Source organism: Gavialis gangeticus, unplaced genomic scaffold, assembly GCF_001723915.1.
Source record: "Gavialis gangeticus isolate Ggan-Ray unplaced genomic scaffold, GavGan_comp1, whole genome shotgun sequence".
Taxonomy (NCBI): Eukaryota; Metazoa; Chordata; order Crocodylia; family Gavialidae; genus Gavialis; species Gavialis gangeticus.
In genome coordinates this window covers 8713842-8729951 of record NW_017729018.1, presented here as the reverse complement: position 1 = coordinate 8729951, position 16110 = coordinate 8713842, and the positions used below count along the sequence as shown (strand labels likewise).

At 59.2% G+C, this 16110-nt stretch overlaps 2 protein-coding genes and 1 long non-coding RNA gene across 5 annotated transcripts in view; all 3 read right to left on the bottom strand.

Moving 5' to 3' along the window:
- Positions 1-796: 796 nt before the first annotated feature.
- Positions 797-2647, bottom strand: LOC109295047 (relaxin-3 receptor 1-like). Its single transcript, XM_019513707.1, has one exon. The coding sequence runs from the start codon at positions 2592-2594 to the stop codon at positions 1275-1277; it is 1320 nt and encodes a 439-aa protein (XP_019369252.1). The 5' UTR covers positions 2595-2647; the 3' UTR covers positions 797-1274.
- Positions 2648-7641: 4994 nt separating this feature from the next.
- The window catches only part of LOC109294862, a 16824-nt gene continuing 8355 nt past the window's right edge, over positions 7642-16110 (bottom strand). Inside the window, exon 3 of the long non-coding RNA XR_002096637.1 lies at positions 7642-7920. This is a non-coding gene — a long non-coding RNA (uncharacterized LOC109294862). The remainder of the gene's footprint in view (positions 7921-16110) is intronic.
- Positions 7642-16110, bottom strand: part of CREB3L3 (cAMP responsive element binding protein 3 like 3) — a 15310-nt gene continuing 6841 nt past the window's right edge. Inside the window, exons 2-10 of one of the 3 annotated variants that reach the window (XM_019513391.1) lie at positions 14131-14267; positions 13462-13759; positions 12853-12971; positions 12424-12558; positions 11788-11894; positions 11298-11366; positions 10707-10791; positions 10158-10254; positions 7642-9465 (exon numbers count right to left, since the gene is read on the bottom strand). In XM_019513391.1, coding sequence (XP_019368936.1) covers positions 9110-9465; positions 10158-10254; positions 10707-10791; positions 11298-11366; positions 11788-11894; positions 12424-12558; positions 12853-12971; positions 13462-13759; positions 14131-14265 — 1401 coding nt within the window. In that variant the 5' untranslated portion in view covers positions 14266-14267 and the 3' untranslated portion in view covers positions 7642-9109. Of the gene's footprint in view, positions 9466-10157; positions 10255-10706; positions 10792-11297; positions 11367-11787; positions 11895-12423; positions 12562-12852; positions 12972-13461; positions 13760-14130; positions 14268-16110 lie in introns of all 3 variants that reach the window. The other 2 variants (XM_019513390.1, XM_019513389.1) reach the window with 2 other exon arrangements.

Here is a 16110-nt window from a genome sequence, read left to right as displayed (position 1 = left end):
GGCTCCACAGCCCCTGCTCTGCCCACTAGCCCCTTCCTGTCACCACCCCCATCGCAAGCCCTGGGCCAGGCCCCCACCTGGTGGAAACCATCAGGGCTCCAGCTGCAGTGTTTGACCCACCCTGTGCTCGCTAGGGGTTGCCCCAGGGCCCGGTTGGGAGCATTTGCCAAAGCCCCCAGCTCATACCCAGGCACCTGCCTTGTCTGTGCTGCAGGGAAGGGGCATCAGCTGGCTGGACTTAGCTAACGCAGGTTAAAACAGCAACAGGGACCAGGCTGGCTCGAGTTAGCTGCTCCGGGTCCAGGCCAGAGGGAGCCCAGGCTGAGTCCAGATGCTGATCCGAGGGAGATGCCAGCTCAGCCAGGGCTGCGCATGCCAGGTGGGCTGAGATCACCAGGTGCTCTGGCTGGACCCGCACACACCTGGCTGTACGCTGCCAGCCCCAGGGCAGCCAGCACCTGAGCACCCCCCATCCACAGGCCCCTGTTGCTGGATCTGACCAGAGCTTTGTCTCCTCTTTTCTTTCCCAAACCACCTGGGACTGATGTGATCCCAGGGCTCCAGCAGCTGGAGCTTTCTGTTATCATGAGGACCAGGGGTACTGCTCCTGGCTGCCTAGTGATCCCGTCTGCACGCAGCCTAGCCTCCACCAGCCACCCCCACGTTCTCCATTCGTGCCGCCCTTGCCCGCCTCGATCTAGGCTGTCTTTCCTTTGGCAAGTGGAGCTACTGGGACCTGGGTCCCGCTGTGGGACACGCTCGCAATAAAAGGCAGTCCCTGGCCCGGCAGTCCTGGTGTTTATTGCGGGAGCTGTTCCCCACGAGATCGATGCCCCAGCGGACCGGGCGCTGCGCGTACAGAGAGCAAGATGCTGCCCTGCCCTGGAGAGCTCACACTAAAGAGACGAGACAGGCAGAAGCGAGATGGGAGCACGAAGATGGGGAGGGGATTTGCTGAAGGCCGGCAGCAGGGCAGAAAAGGAACCCAGCAGGTGTCTGGGGCTCCCCAGGGCTGTCTAAGGCCAGGCCTGCACGGCTGGAAGCTGGCTCCGCTGCTTGCTCTGGCCTCATGTATGCTAAGGAGGCGGCAAAGCCACTTGCATGCCACCCTGAGTGAGTGCCAATGAGAATGCCCATGGCAAAGCCCAGGTGCAGGGCTGGGCACGTGCTCAGGGCCAGCCTGGCATCCCTTCCAGAAGCTGGCAAGCATGGAGGAGAAGCAAGTGGGCAGCATGTACCGGGGGTAGATAAACCGTCAGGAGCTGCATAGAGTCTCACGGGTGCAGCCCAGGGGCTGAGGCGGCTCCTTCTCCGGGGGCAGAGCTGGGGGCACCGGGCTCGGCTGCCGGGGGGGCTTGGCCAGCGTGCCGGCTGAAGGAGGGGGTTACCTTGTGCAAGAGTCCCTTGAGCGCCTCCTGGAACTCCCTCCTCACCAGGCAGTAGAGGACGGGATTGAGGCAGCTGTTGGCGTAAGCCAGGCACACGGTGATGGGGAAGATGTAGGCCTGGGCAGCATAGAAGGCCTCGGTGAAGGGCATCAGGTTGAACTTGATGAAGATGCCCCAGGCCGTCAGCGCCTGGTTGGGGAGCCAGCAGAGGAAGAAGGTGAGCACCACGACAGTGACCAACTTGGTGACCCGGGACCTCCTGCGGGGGTGGCTGCGGCTCATCTTCATCCGGCTCAAAAAGCGGAGGAGGAGGATGTACGAGGCCAAGATGATGGCCAAAGGGATGACAAAGCCCAGCAGGACCTTCTGGGTCTGGTACAAGCCCAGCAAGAACTGGGGGTCAATGTCCTCCAGCTCCGGGAACTTGACTAGGCAGAGCTCGTCCCCGGAGACCGCATGGGTGGTGGAGAAGACGGCATGTGGCAGGGTAGCAATGGCTGTAGAGACCCAGATGACAGCGCTGGCCAGCTTGGCATGGCATCGGGAGGCAGAGCCTTGCTTGGCCTTCAGGGAGGACACCACAGAGCAGTAGCGGGCCACGCTCATGGCGGTGAGGAAGAAGACGCTGGCGTACATGTTCATGGTGGACACCGAGGACACCAGCTTGCACATGAGCTTGCCAAAGGGCCAGCTGAAGTCCAGGGCCATGTCCACAGCCCAGAAGGGCAAAGTGAGGACAAACTGAAAGTCAGTGGCTGCCAAGTTGAGCACGAAGAACATCATGCTGGACATCTTCCCCCGGCGCCTTGAGCCCAGCAGGAAGAGCACCAGTGCATTGCCCACCACACCCAGGGCACAGATGATGGAGTAGATCACGGCTATGACAATGCGAGCAGCCTTGGTGCTGTCAGGGGGCAGGAAGGAGCTCAGGTCCCCCAGGCTGTGATTGGAGATGTTTCTGCTGCTGCCAGCGTGGAGTTTCTCCTCCATCCTGCAACAGTCCTGCATGGACATGCTTGTGCTGGGCTTCTGCTCACCTTCCCTGCAGGAGCCGCGGCATGCTGAGCATGACCCCGGCCGGTGGGGCTCAGCCAGAGAGTGCCAGGGCCCTTCTGCACCTGGGCTGTGCCAGGCTCGGCTATGAGCTGCTTCCAATAAGTTACTGATCCGATCTGTCAGCACCGCTGGGTTTTCATCTGCCTGCATGTAGCCCCCTCCCTGCCATGCCTGGCAACAGCACCGGAGCAGCTCTGCTGCTGTCTGATCCCAGGGAATGCTTTCTTCCTTTCCTCTCCCATGTGCTCCCTCCCTCCTTTTGCAGGGAAGCAGGAGGGGAGAAGGCAGCTGTAGCCTGGTGCTGGTTCAGAGCAGGACCTGCGCTGAAGTTGTGTCCCTGCAGCTTCCAGACCCTGCAGCTGAGAGCAGCATCACGTTGCGCTGAGCACCGAACAGAACGGCAGCCCTCTCCCTACGCAGGACCAGCCCAGGGGAGCTCTCCTGTCAGGGGCCTCTGCTTCCCTTCTGATCCTTTGCCTCCATTCATGGTGACCTTTTGGGGGGCCTTGAATGCATGTAACTTCAGAGCTCCCCAGGGAGGTAGGGAAGTGCTATGACCCCTATTGTAAGATCCTAGATATGAGTGACTAAGGTCCAGGTATGTAGGTTTGTAGGTGCCAGAGTGCTGTGCAGGTGCCTAAGTCCCCTGGACTGCAGTGGAAGTTGGGACTTGCATTTCTCCGGTGCTCTGGAGGAGGGTGGAGAATTTGCTTGACAAGGTGATTGTGGCCTTGCTCCGGGTCATGTAGGACATCTGGGTGGATTCTGGGTGGGATGAGGACAGAGGAAGCAAGAGGGGCAGGTTCTCGGTAAGGGCCCCTCAGACAGTGTAGTCTCTGTTGTCATCTGTCTGATGGTAGGGCCTAGGAGCCCTTGTCCTCTACCAGGACCTCACTGCGCTCGGTGCTGTACGCCCCTGGTTCTTACGGCAGCCGGAAGAGGCTCAGGCCCACGGAGCTTCCTCCCTAGAAATCAGCCTGCATCTTCCCCAGACCCGCCAAGACCATGAGCATTTGGCCAAGAGAGGCTGAACTCTAGCAGCCTGGCACTGGGTGTCCCAACATCCAGCCTTTCTGAAAGTCCAGCTGTCTGAATGGACGTGGTGTTAAGAGTCAGAATTAAATGGAGCAAACTCACCAGGGGCAGGGGTTTCAACCCAACCTGATCCTTTAAGCCAACTCCGTTGCCAGCAGCAAGATCCTCTGGGCCAGCACCCACCACTCTCTGGACACTTTAAATCTTCCACCTGGCATATCACAAACCCACGTTCACTCTCCTCTTGGGCTAGCATCACCTGCTGCCCTCCGCTCTCAAGTGTCCCGCTGCTTGCTACACGCTGTCAGCTCCACCGCTCCCAGAGAGACGCTTTCCCAACACAATCCCAGGTTTGGAACATGCAAGGCCGGATCCTGAGGTCAAGGGCCAGATCCAGAGGTCAGAGGCACAGCTGATGCACAGCACCTTGTTGGGCTCAGGCCCAGGGCAAGGGGAGGACGGGGTTGGGCGGCAGGTGCATGGCTGGCTGCCTGCTGCTGCCTGTTGTGTTCAGACAAGCCGCCGTCACCATTTAATTTGGTGCATCAATAAGCTCCCTCCTGCCCCCCTTCCAGCTGTGTCGTGGCTCTAAGCAGAGGTGACATCCGCCAGAGAGTCTGTTTGCATGGACAGAGCGGGCACCGGGAGACTTTACCGACGCGAGCTGAGCAGCCAGCAGAGAGAACTGATGGGAATTCAGCACACGTCTGCACCTGAGCAAGGTTGGTGGCAGTGGGCCCTCTCCCACCTCCGCCACTGCCCACCCCACTGCCCTTGGGCACATTGCTCCCTCTCCCACTGCCTGCCTCTCTCTGCTCGCTCTTTGTGTCATGACAGACGTCCCCCCAGCCATGGCTGGGTTTGAAGCCGAGATGCTTGTACGTGCAACACAAGCCACCCCCACGCTGGTTAGATTCTCCTGTAGGAGATGCTGGTGATTAAACACGTGGATCCCTCCAATCAAGGGACACAAGTCAAACCATGTCATGTAAGTGCCATGGGGTGAAATCTGCCCCGTGAGGGGTCCAGTGAGAGCTGGGACCAGCTTAGCCCCCCTGGAGCCCTCAGAGAAAGATGTGCAGAGGATGGCAGGGACGCGGTGAGAACCAGCTCTCTGCAAGGGCCGAGCTGGAGCCACCGGTGTCTGCTCCCTGAGCCAGGCTCTCCACTGCCCTGAAATGAAGAAGCCCGTCTCATGAGGAAAGCACCAAGCTGACCCCAGCCCACTGGCATTTTGTGGCCCCAGTGCTCCAGTGGTTTACATTGGCAGGCCGGTCAGGGAGCAGAGATGGCGGCAGGTGGCTCTAATCCCTCTCTGGTGCCAAGCAAATTTCCAGGTGGACTCATTTGCATGCAATTGCAATCAAAAGGCCTGCTGAGCAGGTCTTGTTTGCAGAAGGACTTTGAAAAATTCTTTGCTGGGAGGAGAGAGCTTGGGTGAGATGTAAAAGGGTGAAATTTTCCATTCCATCTGCAAGCCCAGGGGTGGGCTGGATCAGGGAGGCACACTAAGATGCCTTGGGGCAGGCATGGGTGCTCTGCATGGTTGCAAGGGAGCCTGCATAGAGGCTTCATGAATGAGCTCAACTCTTGCCACTGGCCTGGCAAGCCCCAGCACAGCCAAAATCCCCTTTGAGACCCCCATAGTCCCACTCCACTGAGCACCTCTGGTGCCCAGCAGCACCGGGAGGATGGATGGATGGGTGATGCTGTCTCCCATCCCTGCCCCCCGGTGCTTTACAGCAACAAGGAGTTCATATGTGCTGGCATCTTGGTCTGCAGCACATCCTGGCTGGTGCCTGTGCTGGAGCTCTCCCTTGCAAAGGTCACAGCCCTCTCCCGCCCCATGCGCTTGGCCCCTCCAGGCCATGCTCCGGCACACTCCAGCGCCTTGTGCCCTCTGCCCGGAACATGAATAAGCTGCCTGCACTTCACTGCAAAAAGCAATGATGACTTGCAAATTGGTGCTCATCTCCTTGTCAGCCCCCAGAAGCAACTGGCAGCCACTCCGAAACAAAGCTGAGCCCTCGCACAGCTCATCCTGGGCACTAATTACAGGGTTGCTTGCTGATGCACTTTAATCAGCTTTTATTTTCCCCACAGAGCGTGGCTAGTGGGAACTGGCATTTCTGTGGGCGGGATTTGCCCCTAGCCATTGGGGCGGATCAGAGGGCCCCACGCTGGCCCGGATAAGACTGGAGTGCCTACGAAACCCATCTTCCTCCACACGTGGCTCAGGGAGTCACTCCTCCCTGGTGCCCCACACCTTCCTCTGATCTCGGCAGCTGCTCCTGTATGAAGACAGGGCTGATAAGTCCTCATTATCTCCTGGCTCCCCATCCCTATCCCGCCTGGTCACGTCTCTCCCTTAACAGGGGAGAACAAGCCTCGCACTCATCTGTCTTGATGCTCTCTGGTGTCTCTGGCAGACTCCATCAGGCACCAAAGGGAAAGTGCTACCACCAGCCAGCCAGCATCCTCCCACAGCCCTGCCAGGCATGGTTACCGCCTGTGTTGCCTAAACAGCCTCACCTGCTGGAGGATGGGTGCATAGGAGCAGAGCACTGGCCCTGTGAGAGCTGTGGTCCCATTTCCAGCCAGCTGGAAAGGGAAAAAAGCACCTCCTGGGGCAGCTATGTGGACTGACACAGGCCTGAGTGGTAGGGGGTTCCCCTCACCCTCTCTTCCCTACTGCTGAAATGCAGCTGCCTCTGGGGAGGAGCACAACGCCAGGATCTCTAGAGGGTGGAGAATTTGCTTGACAAGATGACTGTGACCTGAGCCGGGAGCATGGCTGGGATGCCTGGGATTGCACCTTCTGGCTAGAGAAGCAGCAACTGGGACTCATGAACCACATCCTCATCCCCATCCACACACAGAGTCACCTGTCCCCTTTCTCTGTGCCCCATCCGCTCCATGGTCTTGGGCTGAGTCATGTAGGGCCAGGGGCCAGGGCACACTTCGAGGGCTGAATAACGTGAAGCAGAACATCTTCACATGCTGCCTGCAGCAGGAGGCCCAGCGAGTGGCAGGAGCCGCCTGGAGGGTTACCCCACTACTTTTCTTTTCCCCTCACAAGGAATTGAAACCAGTGACAAGTGTCAGTCCCTGTGCCAGGTGGTGAGGGTGGGCCTGGCGCAGGGTGGGAGGGCCTAATGCCAGGGTGGGCACCTGGCCAGACATGGGTGCAAGGGGGAAGCAGGGTGGAGCTGTCAGCAATGCAAGAGATGGACTCTCAACATGGGGGGCTGGCAAGTGGATGGGGAAGTGAATCAGAGCAACATGGCTGAGAGGAGCTGAGACACAGACACTAGCCCAGGGCATCATCTGCAGATGCCTGGGCCAGAGCCCTGGAGTGGAGCCCAGCGCACCCTGGCCTGACTGAAGGAGATCAAGGGGCTACGTGCAAGTTGGTGCCCAGAGTTCAGCAAAAACAGCTGGAGCTGAGTCTCTCCCACCCCGAGATCTCATACAGGGATGTCATCTGCTCTCTGTGAGTCATGGGGCTGGCCTTGCTGGGGGACTGGTGGAGCTGGGGGTGGCTCTGGCATCACACTGGGGGCATTTAGTGTGTCCCTGCTGTGTCATGGGATGGAGATGCCCCTGGCTGGGAAGCTTGGGCATGCAGCAATCACCCCTCAGCTGTCAAGGACCAGACTGTTCCCGAGAGGCGTTAGCTGCTGTAAGTGAACCTATAGCTCCAACGCAGCCTGGGGGCTCTGGGAGTGCAGCTGTGATCTTGCCATGCAGAAGGGCACCCCAACATTTCCCCTGGCTGCAGTTGTCTCCAGCTGGATCCCAGGGGGTGTTGCAAACTGAGTTAACTCTTCAGGCCCTGAGTGCAGATGTGAAGACAAGGCAGGAGTTGCACGCAGGCACTAGGGTGTCACCACCCTGGGGTGGAAGGGTTAATTGCACCTGTTGTGCAGCCAGTCAAAGCATTACAGCAGTAGCCAGGGCCTGGGTAGCCATTCACTCTGTACACGGAAGGGCATGCTGCCATGGCCTGGTTGCTGTCAGCACCAGGGCCAGCGAGGGCAGAGCAAGCTAGGGAGGGACCTCCACTTCATGTCCCCACTCGCATCCACCGAGACTGCCGTGCCGTTCCGCTCCCCCACCCGGCCCCCTCCCCTGCCCCCAAGCCAAAGCCCGTATCACAATTTTCCAAAATACTGTATTAGAGGCCGCACATGCAGGCTTAAAAAAGAGAAAACACAAAAAATAACCCCAAGCATAAACTAAACCAAGAGAACCACAGAACATCCCAGATATCCCAAGGCTGTTGTGGGGCCACAGGGGAGTGCTCAAAAGCAGGCAGGTCATCCCCAGCTAGTCCAGGCGGGTTTTCCATGTGGGGAAGTGAGGGACCGTCCCTGGTTGTGAGGTGGTGTGTGGGATGGGAGCCCTGAGGAGCATCGAGGTGTACACACACACACAGACACTTTTACCCCCGTGCTCCCATTCTCACTCACACCCAGCCCCTTTCTCTCATTCCCAAGCACGCACAGCCTCACACACAGAGCATCATATGCACACAGGCTGCCTGTCAAACGTACGCCCCCGCAAGCTCTACAACCACTCAACTCCTTGCACCGGCTCTGCTCAGAGCAAACAGCTCCTGCCCCGGGTGCATCTCAGCTGTTGAGTGCAGTCCATGCTGCTCAGCTGGATTCATGAGTGAGCGGGGCCCTCGGATGCCACCCCCAGCCCTGCTCTGAGCCGGACAGACTCCTCCAGCTCTCTCTCTCCATTTCCTCAGCAAGCCCCAGATAACTGGCCTAGGAGGGGGAAGGCCAGGGGAGTTCCCCCCTGCCCCAGGCCTTCCAGCCCCTGATCCATGTCATAGATCCCCCTCCCTCTTGCCCTTCCCTTGCTCTCCCTTGAGGGAAGACACCCCTATGCGTTCCCAGCCCCATCCCCAGCTCCCACTTGGAACCTGCATATCCCATGTTGCATCTGGTCCCCGCTGCCTCTGAGTCAACCCCAAACCACATGGCATCCCTTCTGGGCCACAGACGGACCAGAGAGTGGACAGGGAAGTGAAAGCACATCCAAGGCACACTGGGGTCCAGCCTCCAGCCCACTCCCCAGGTCCTTGCTGCAACTTTGGGCTGTGCATGCAGATTCCAAGGGGCTGGGACTGAGAGAAGGGTCCACAAATGGCAGCTGCCAGGAGGGAACCCAGGGACGGGGGTGCAGATGAACCAAGCAGGGAGGAAATCGCCTGGCCAGGATGCCCAGCAGGGTGTGATGGCTTTCCCACACTGGTAAGCAGTGACCCTGCCTGGCCTGCGCTGGTGCGTGGGTACGTGGGTGCCATCCACCCTATGCATCTCCTTTCCCTGTGGTTTTGGGTCAAATGGTGACTGCCCAAGGCTGGGCTGGGCAAGCTCCCCAGGTACCCGCTACTTGGTGTCTACAGCTGGAGAGCCAGCTAATACCACTCAGAAGACAGATGCATCTAACCCCTCTTCTGTATCTCTGTTTCTCCACGCTCTCTACATACCCACACCCGGCCCCCCCACCCAGTCCCAGCCCCAACCCTAGCAGGCCCAGGATGAGGCCCCAGCCCTTCCACTCATGCCCTCCTTCAGTCCTTGCTGACGTGAGGGGGAGACAGGGGCTGGTGCTCACAGCTCCTCTGCTGGCTCCAGCACCACCTGGCTGGGCTGCCCGGGATCTGTCCAGGCCAGTGAGGCCAGGCCGTGCCCAACAGCAGGGTCATCATGGCTCAGCCCCTCCAAGTCTGAGTGTCCGTCCTGCGGCAGGGCCTCTGTCCCGTTGCTCACCGTGGTCTCTGCTGCCGGCTCAGGGAGCAGGTGGCTGCTAAGGAATTTGCGGAGGGCGCCCTGGCGCTTGGGCTGTCTCTCCTCGGCGTACTCTGTCCACAGGGGCTTCTCCGGCTCCTTGGGTCTCTCCTCACCATCCTTCCCCAGGGCATAGACCACGCGGGAGGAGTCGTCATTGTGGAGAGACCTGGAGAACACTGCCATGGGGCAGGGGGGACACCAGATCCATCAGCAGAGCTCCTCCATGACACCTGCCCGTCACTGATCCCTCCCTGCCCTTCCCTATGTAATTGGGAGAATTACCCAGCCCCTGACGGAGCACAGGGACTGCCTCACTCAGCACCACAATGCAGCCACTTCTGGGGAAGAACAGAGAAAGCTGTCTAACAGCGCATGCAGCTATAGCTGGCCCAGTACTTGGGGAGGCATTCAGCAGTTGCTTAATTGTAGGATGGGAAAACTTTAGGACAGGAAGTGAAAAGAAATCCTGTCCCCATTCAAGCTACAGGAGGACTTGAGAGAGGTGGGTTGGGATGGGATTAAGAGAGCACTCTGGGGTTAATACCAGCCAAAAACTGACCAAGAGATTGTTAATTAGCTCAGCCAGGACTGTGGTCTTTCACTCTATGGAACAAACGGCCTCTCCCCAGCATGGCATCCCGTGGAAAGGGGCAGAGGGTAACATCAGCCCCACTCCTCTTCAGAAACACTCACAACATTACTATCAACCTCATCTGACAGACAGGGAAACTGAGGCACGGAGGCACTGAGCTGATTCTCCTGTCTCCCAGCTGCATGCACAGCAAGGAGGTCTTCCCACCTGGGATCTCTGGAGTCAGGGGCAAGGTGCACGGTCCGCTTTTGTGCTCTGCACATGGCCGACACTCACCTCTCACTGGCCCAAAGTCACTGCTAGTCTCTGCCTTGTTGTGGGCAAAAGGGCTGATGGAGGGGAACACGATCAGGGCAAAGGAGAGCAGCAGGACCTGCAAGATGAGGGAGGCAGAGGTCAGTGGAGCCCCCGAGAGCTGGGTTCTTCGTGCTAAGGGGCAGTGGGGAGGGAACTTGATTCAGTGAGATGACCACTGGCAAGACCCCTGTAGGGGTGTGCCATGCTGGCGAGGACCTCCTGGCCACAGATTTCTGGTTCTGAAGCCAGGCTCACAGCAGCCCAAAGCTGAGGCCCCACAAGCTTATTGCTGGGTTGAGCAGCATGGACCAATGGCCTCATCTCCCCTGGTTCAAGTTTGTAGGCACCCAAAAAGACAAGGGGCTGGCAGGGAGGAGGTCACCAGCAGGAGCCACTGAGGGCATCTCATGGGGACTTGGAGATGGGGATCCTGGAGCAGGGAAGGGAGCTAGAGGGACCTCAGGGTGTCAGCTGGGGTCCCCCAGCCCTGCCAGGGTGTTAGCAGAGAAGGGAGCTCCTGTCACTCACCACGATGCAGGTGCCTGTCTGGGCAGCCTTGTTGCTTGACTGCACCACGAGGGCCTGCAGCTTTCTCAGCTGCTCCAGCAGGGATCTGTGAGTGGAAGAGACCCTGGTTATGGGGTTGCTGTGGGAGTCTCACTGCCTCATTGCTGGGGGAGGATCTGTGGGGCTCTGGGCTGGGGAGCAGGCTCAGCCCCATTGCTCTGGGCATGGGCAAATGGAGATCAAAGCCCTCAATGAAAATGCCACCCTCACACCCAGGCTTCAGGGCAGGGTGGGCATGGGTCAGAACTTGGCAGTGGGTTTTGGGATGCACCACCCAGGTTCACTGAGGTCTCGGGAACCATGGACACAGGAGAAGGAGAGCTCAGGAAAACCCCACAACCACATGATGCAGCTCCTTGAACCAGGGGAAATCTGCCCTGGCTGGGGTGCAGAGTATAACCTTTGCCTCAAGACTCCCTGTCCCTGGGTAAATCTGTCTGTGTTGCCTCATCCTGGGTGTTCAAGTTTAGATGGGGGCAGCCACAGCCCCTTTTACCCTCCCACCCAACAGCTGGGCCCGGCTTCCCCAGCAGGGCAGGAGCCAGGACTTACGAGTTCTGCTTCTCCAGGTGCAGCACCTTCCTCTGCAGCTCCTGGTTCTGGGCTGTGCAGGCCGACATCCTGGGGAGGAACCGAGCAGAGGAGTGAGTCACGGGGGTGGAGGCAATGAAGGAGCAGGGCTGGGCTGGGGGCTGCAGAGTGCAGGGGCAGGCAGGGGCAGGGGCAGGGCAGGCCCCTGTAGCTGGCTGATGGGGTGGTACCAGCTGAGCAGCCATGGATTTCAGCCCTGGGGGGAAAGGACCACGTTCTGTGGCTGTGCTGCTCCTGGTCTGTGAGTAGCCTGACGCTGTGGCACCGCGTGGAGCCCATGGACATGCCCAGGGACCTATTCTGCATTGACACTGGCTCTGCCTTGGGGCAACTGGCTGCATGAGGCACGTGGCGCTGGGCCCAGAATGACACAGCCTGGCACAGCTGGAAAACTCTTGTCACTGGCACAGAAGCCGAGCTGTAGGCCTGGGAGGGTACGGGGACTCCTCACCGGGTCTCCAGCCCATCAATGTACTCCTTCTTCTTCTTCCGGCTCTCCTGAGCTGACTGCTTGTTCCGGATCTTCCTGCGGATCTTCTTCAGCACCCGCTCCTCATACTGCAGGAGCCAAGGGTAATCCAAGGCATTAGCAATGGCTGTGGGGCTCCCTGGCTGTGTCCCCCCACACCTCCTCCCCTTAGAGAGTGGTACATACTGGGCCACTCAATGGCTCTCCCAGGGGAGGCTCTGCCATGTGGTCTCCTAGCTCCCTCCCCCACCAAAGAGAGCATCACTGTGTGAAGAGGACACTGATGCACGGAGAGGGGCTGTGACTCACTGCAGGTCACATCAAGACAGTGAGAGGACCCAGGAGTACAGACCCTTGCCCAAAGGACATGCCCTCTAAACCCAGATGTCACCAAGAGAGCTCCCCGCACCCAAGGCAAGTTGCTTTGGGAGATGATGTGAATGGCCTGGGCCCATCCTGCACCCAGGTCTGCCTATTGGCCACTCAGGGGCTGTTCAGACACTGTCTCCCCCATCATAGTCTCCTCTGCCTCCCAGTCCCTTTCATGGGCCCAGTTCAGCCCAGTCCACAGTGCTGAGCTCAGCAGGGACCTCCCAGTCTGACTGGGCTTCTCTGTACCTTGGTGAGGGGCAGCTGGGTGGGCAGTGTCATGCCCTCCTTGGCCAGCAGCTTCTTCTCATCCTCGGTCAGGACCAGCTCCTGGCAGTGCCCAGGGCCCTGTCTCAGCAGCACCGGGTTCATCTGTTGTTGTTGCTGCTGCAAGGCCACAAATGCGTTATGCCCCCAAAGCGCTGCACCGTTCACCCCATGCCCCTGCGCTCCTCCCTGGGAGGAGGGTGAATGATTGTGCAAGGCGCAGGACAATGGAAGTCTGCCCTCTGCAACCCACAGCTGCAGCACAAGTAGATGCAGAGACACCGGGGATGGAGAGATAAACCCAGAGGCACAGGGGGAGGAATGGAGGGATGGCTGCAGAGGTATCAGGGAGGGTGGATGGAGTGATGGATGGGTGGGCAGGGGTGTGGAGGAGATGTGCCAGCCACCTACCGTCTCCGAGCTGCCGGACAGCAGCAGGTCCTTCACGGTGAGGGTACAGGATGACGGGAGCTGGGTGGGAACAGGCAGGTTCCGGCTGTCCTCGGGGAAGAACCCGGGGTTCCACATGTCTGCGATGAAGACACTGTCAGTGTAGCCTGTGCCCCGCATGGGAACGATCGGCTGGCAGGCTCCTCAGCCAGGGGCTTAGCCATGGCATTTGTCCTGCCTCCCAGCTCGCCTGGGCTCCCCGGCTCCCCTGCCACTGGGTCTGGGCCCTGCCTGGCACCTAGTCCCATCACCTGTCTGTGTGCACAGTGAGCAGAAAACATGACCAGCTGTGCTGGTCAATGCTCCAGGCTTGCTGGGCACCACCATGCAGGGAGCCAGGTGAAGCAGTTGGCATGCCCGGATCTTGGAGGGACCGTGCCAGCCAGGGAGCTGGTGCCACCTGCTGGGGACACGAGGCTTTGCCAGCACATGCCATGGTCCCTGCAGCTCAGTCCATGTGACACAGGGGACCCCAGATCTCACAGCTCCCACCTCCCCAGCCAAGCTCCATCCCCCCAGCTCCACCTCCCTCCAGCTCCCCCTGCACCCTGACTCTTGGGGAGAACCCACCCAGGTCTATGGAGACCTCCATGTCCCGCAGGTCAGCCACAGGCACTTTCAGCACAGGCAGGACCTGGCAGGAGTCCTGGTAGCTGTACATGGGCTCGCTGTGGCCCCCATCCGAGTAGCCGCCTGGGCTGCTGCCGGGCACGTGGCTGGGGGGGCTGTCGAGCTGGTCGGAGGTGGGGTCCTCAGAGATGCCGCTGTCGCTGGCCGCAGGAGACCAAGTGGAGGAGTCAGAGACACAGTCCCCAGAGCCCAGGAGGGAGCTGAGGAAATCCTCGTTCTCCTGGCTGCCCGGCAGCTGCTGGGGATGACAAGAGACAACGGGCCTTGCTGAGACTAGGAGCTGACTCCTGCCACGGCATGCAGGGACCAGCCAGGCTGGGAGATGGCGAGTCAGCAAGGGATCCAGTGGTCCCAGCACAAGCATTCGGAGGGTCTCGGAGCACTCGGATCTAAGCTGGGACTCCTGGGGCACCCAGGGGCTGGAGCAGGGCTGCTGGCACCAGTGCCCTGCATTCCTCTGGCTGGTCTGTGACTGGAGGGACTCCAAGCAAAGGGATCACTGGGAAGCAGGGCTGGGGAGAGGATCAAAGCTTCATTGACACCCCCGGTGCCTGTCCCCTTCCTGCACTAGCCCCCACCCTGACTCAAGCGGGGAACAAATGGACTTACGCTGTCCTTTGGCCCTGGCCACGCAGCCACGGGGCCCCCAAACTCCACATTGCGAAGGATCCCATCCTGCCGGTCAAACAGCAGGTCCAGCAGCTCCAGGCTGTTGATGCTGCTCATCTGGCAGCTGGAGGCCATGTCTGTGGGGGGAGAGAGCACTGTGAGCCAGCTCAGGATGGTGGGGGGGTGGGACAGGGGACTCAGTGCTGGTCTCAGGGATATAACTGAGGGCCTCCCGATTCCCCTGCTACCGGGATCCCTTCCCTCCTCTGCGTGTCTCAGGGCCAGATTAATGCATAGGTAAACTAGGCACATGCCTAGCGCCCTAAGTGAAGAAGGGGCCCAGTTGTGCTTATTTGACATATTAAAATTATTGAGTGAAAAAAGTAATATAATCTTCAGCTGGCGGCCCATGAGTTTGCTTGCATAGGGCCCACTAAAAGGTTAATCTGGCCCCGGCTTCTCTCCCTGGCTGGAAAGGTCCTGTCCTCCCAAGCTGTCCTTTGCCAGCATTTCAATCCTGCCCTCTGCCCTGGCCCAGAGGCTGCTTCCTTCCCTATGGCCCCACCCTAGGCCTGGCAGGAAGCTACCAGGCCAAAGGGGCTTGGGGTTAGGGTGGCCATCATAGAGGACATTCCGGTTTTCTGCTACTCTGTCTTCTATTGATACAAAAACTAGTGCCTTTATGTCCTCTATTTTTCTCTTCAAGAGAAAAATAGAGGACATAAAGGTGTCTGGTTTCGTATCAGTAGAGAACAGAGGACAACTGGACTGTCTTCTATGATGGCCACCCTACTCGGGGTCCCCCAATACAGCCTCTGGGGCAGGACTTATTTGCTGGGCCCAGAATCCCTCCCCTCCCCACCCCCCCAGCTCCTTGCAGGTGATGCCTGGACTCTGCCCCTCGGGCTTATCTGCCAGGTTGAACCTCCTGTACCCTGGCACCATCAACTGGGAGGAACCAGCTGCCCAATCCTCCCACCCCTTCACCTTGTCCCAGGGCTGTATCACTGGGTGCTGCCCAAGGAGGCCGCACCTTAGGAGCTGCTGAGCCAAGTGCATGCATTCACCAATGCGTGTGTGTGCAATGGTGGATGTGTATGTTTGCACACACCAGGCTGTATGTGCATGTGTGTGTAGGGGGGGGAGGGATGTGCACATGTATGCAAGCACATTCCAGTGCCCTCTGAGGTGTGGAATCCAGATTCCCAGACTGTGTTTCTTAGTCCCTCTAGTGCCAACAACTAAGGTGGATTCTCCATTCGTTTAAGAGTCAGGGAAAGCTCGCTCCTCCTTCCTGCTGTGGTGGGGAGAGGTTTGCATGTTGTGGGGGGAGGAAATGAGACAGTGGCACCATGGCAATGTGTGCCCCACTTGCATGCAACAACGGTCCCATCCAGCTGCTCTCATGGGTCCCGGGAGGGGACTAAGCATGAGTCTTGCCCTGCTGGGTCCCCAGCTCACCCCCACCCTGCACTGAACCTCTGGAAATGGGCAATGCCTGACTCCCTCCAGCCCAGCCCTGCCAACGGACATGTGCCAGGCACCTTGCTGAGTCCTGGATGTAGGGAAATGGTGTGGCCAGGGCCTGTGCCCCTCAATCCCCATGAGTGGCAGGGGACACCACAGCTGGAGAGGAGGCAGCTATCACTGTCCTGGGCCCAGTGCTGGGCTGGATAGATGTGTCCTGCACATACTATCCTCATGTCAGGAAGGTGGGAGCCTGGCTGGACTCAGAGGCCATATGCAATTCCCTCTGGAGCATCCAATGCCCATTTTGTGCCAGGACTTGGGTCCTGTATGACCATCCTAGGACCACCAGCGCCTGCAGAGCTCTGCCTGGTGGACCCTGCCACAGCAGACTCAGGCAGAGGAGGAATCGGGCTGAGTTGCTGGGTGGGGGAGGTTAATCTGAGGTGTGACTGGATACTGGAAGGGAAAGGACACTTTCTCCTAGAATACAAACCGGGGCAGCCTGCAAAT

Excerpts from the sequence above, each read along its gene's own strand:
- LOC109295047 (XM_019513707.1), bottom strand. The coding sequence starts at position 2,594 with ATGCAGGCAGATGAAAACCCAGCGGTGCTGACAGATCGGATCAGTAAC.